The 1,452-nt window shown below is 28.7% G+C and overlaps 1 protein-coding gene across 1 annotated transcript in view; it reads right to left on the bottom strand.

The window, feature by feature from the left end:
* LOC107628518 (SPX domain-containing protein 3) overlaps positions 1-1,452 on the bottom strand; it is a 4,794-nt gene that overhangs the window by 1,196 nt on the left and 2,146 nt on the right. Inside the window, exon 2 of the mRNA XM_016331161.2 lies at positions 237-402. Coding sequence (XP_016186647.1) covers positions 237-402 — 166 coding nt within the window. The remainder of the gene's footprint in view (positions 1-236; positions 403-1,452) is intronic.

The raw sequence follows: 1,452 nt of genomic DNA, 5'->3' as shown, positions 1-1,452 counted from the left end.
ACATAGAAGATAATTAATTGATTAGAATAAAAACACTTACTTACAATCAGAACATATAAAAATTTCTCATATAAATGAGTTTAGCGATAGACTTACATATTTAATAAAAAATAATATATAAAACCTTAACAAAATTTTATTCTAATATGGGGTTAAAGATAGTAAGATAATGAGCTCTATATATATATGTCTGAAACAATTTTTCAAATAATAAAAAAAAAAAGAAAAGAAAGAACCTGTGTAATTGATGTTGCTGTAGTTTACCAAGAGAACCATTTCACCATGGAAATCAACAATTGCTTTTCTGATTTTTTCCATCTCCTCCTTGTAATTCTCTTCTGAAGGGTGAATGCCATTTGGTCCCCATAAATCAACCACTCTCTTTATCTTCTGTTTTAAGTTCTGCAACCAACATCTAGTTAGTTATAAAGTTTTCATACACAATTTTACTATCTTCTTCTCAATTAAATGGTAGCATGATTTTTCATGAGGATCATAGAGACAATATCTTTTAGAAATAGATTATCTCAAATGAAATATCAGTTCATGCTATTGCTGAGGTCCGATGATCAAGTAGATTTTTCAATTGAGCATATTTATCATCATAGCATGCAAATCATTGATTAGAAAAGATGTTGAGTTACACACTATACTACTAAAAAGGTCTAGTATAATAATATCATCTAAAAAATAGTGTATTAAAAAAATAAATTAATACATAGAAATAAACACTTTTTTTTCTTTCTCCAACCTAAATTACAAAACTTATTATTAGAAATTCAACTAATTCGATCGGGTTTAGTTAAAGTCTTATTAAAGAATATGGGTTCGCAAACCTCCAAAGAGTTTTGCCCGATCAATAGATTGTTGAATACAAAAAGCGAGATTCGAATTTAAAACACTTGCTTAAATAAACAGACTAGTGAACTAATTAATAGACCAAACAAATTTGGTTTTGTCAATTTTTTTTGTTTGGTATATGTTTTGTCAAAATTTTTATTTTTATTGTTTTTCCATCCCAGGTAAGAAGAGATCAGCACAGCATGGGCCATGGAAAACAGATAGAAAGTAAGCTCCAGATTGTACTTAAAATGGGCCCAAGAAATAGAGAAGCTTCCATTGAATGATTGAAAAATTTAAAGTGCATATGTTCAAACTTCAAATCCTTGGACAAACCTTTGTGGACCACTTGGTTTTGGTTTCCCTTTTTATATGTCCAAAATCAGTTGAAGATTGAAGATTTCATCAAATTTCTTAGTCAACCAAAAGCTTAGAACCCAAAAACATAATTAAAAATAAAACTCAACAAAACGTGGTTTATGATCTTCCACATGAAAAAAAGAAAAATACAAAACACCTCCACAATACGACAAAAAACAAAAAACCCCCTCCACAATAGAAATTAAAATACTGATAGCCTAATACCAAAAATATACTAGTAGGATATATGAG

Source organism: Arachis ipaensis, chromosome B02 (genome assembly GCF_000816755.2).
Source record: "Arachis ipaensis cultivar K30076 chromosome B02, Araip1.1, whole genome shotgun sequence".
Lineage (NCBI taxonomy): Eukaryota > Viridiplantae > Streptophyta > Magnoliopsida > Fabales > Fabaceae > Arachis > Arachis ipaensis.
Note: the sequence above shows the minus strand (reverse complement) of the source record. Positions and strands in the feature narration are given on the sequence as shown.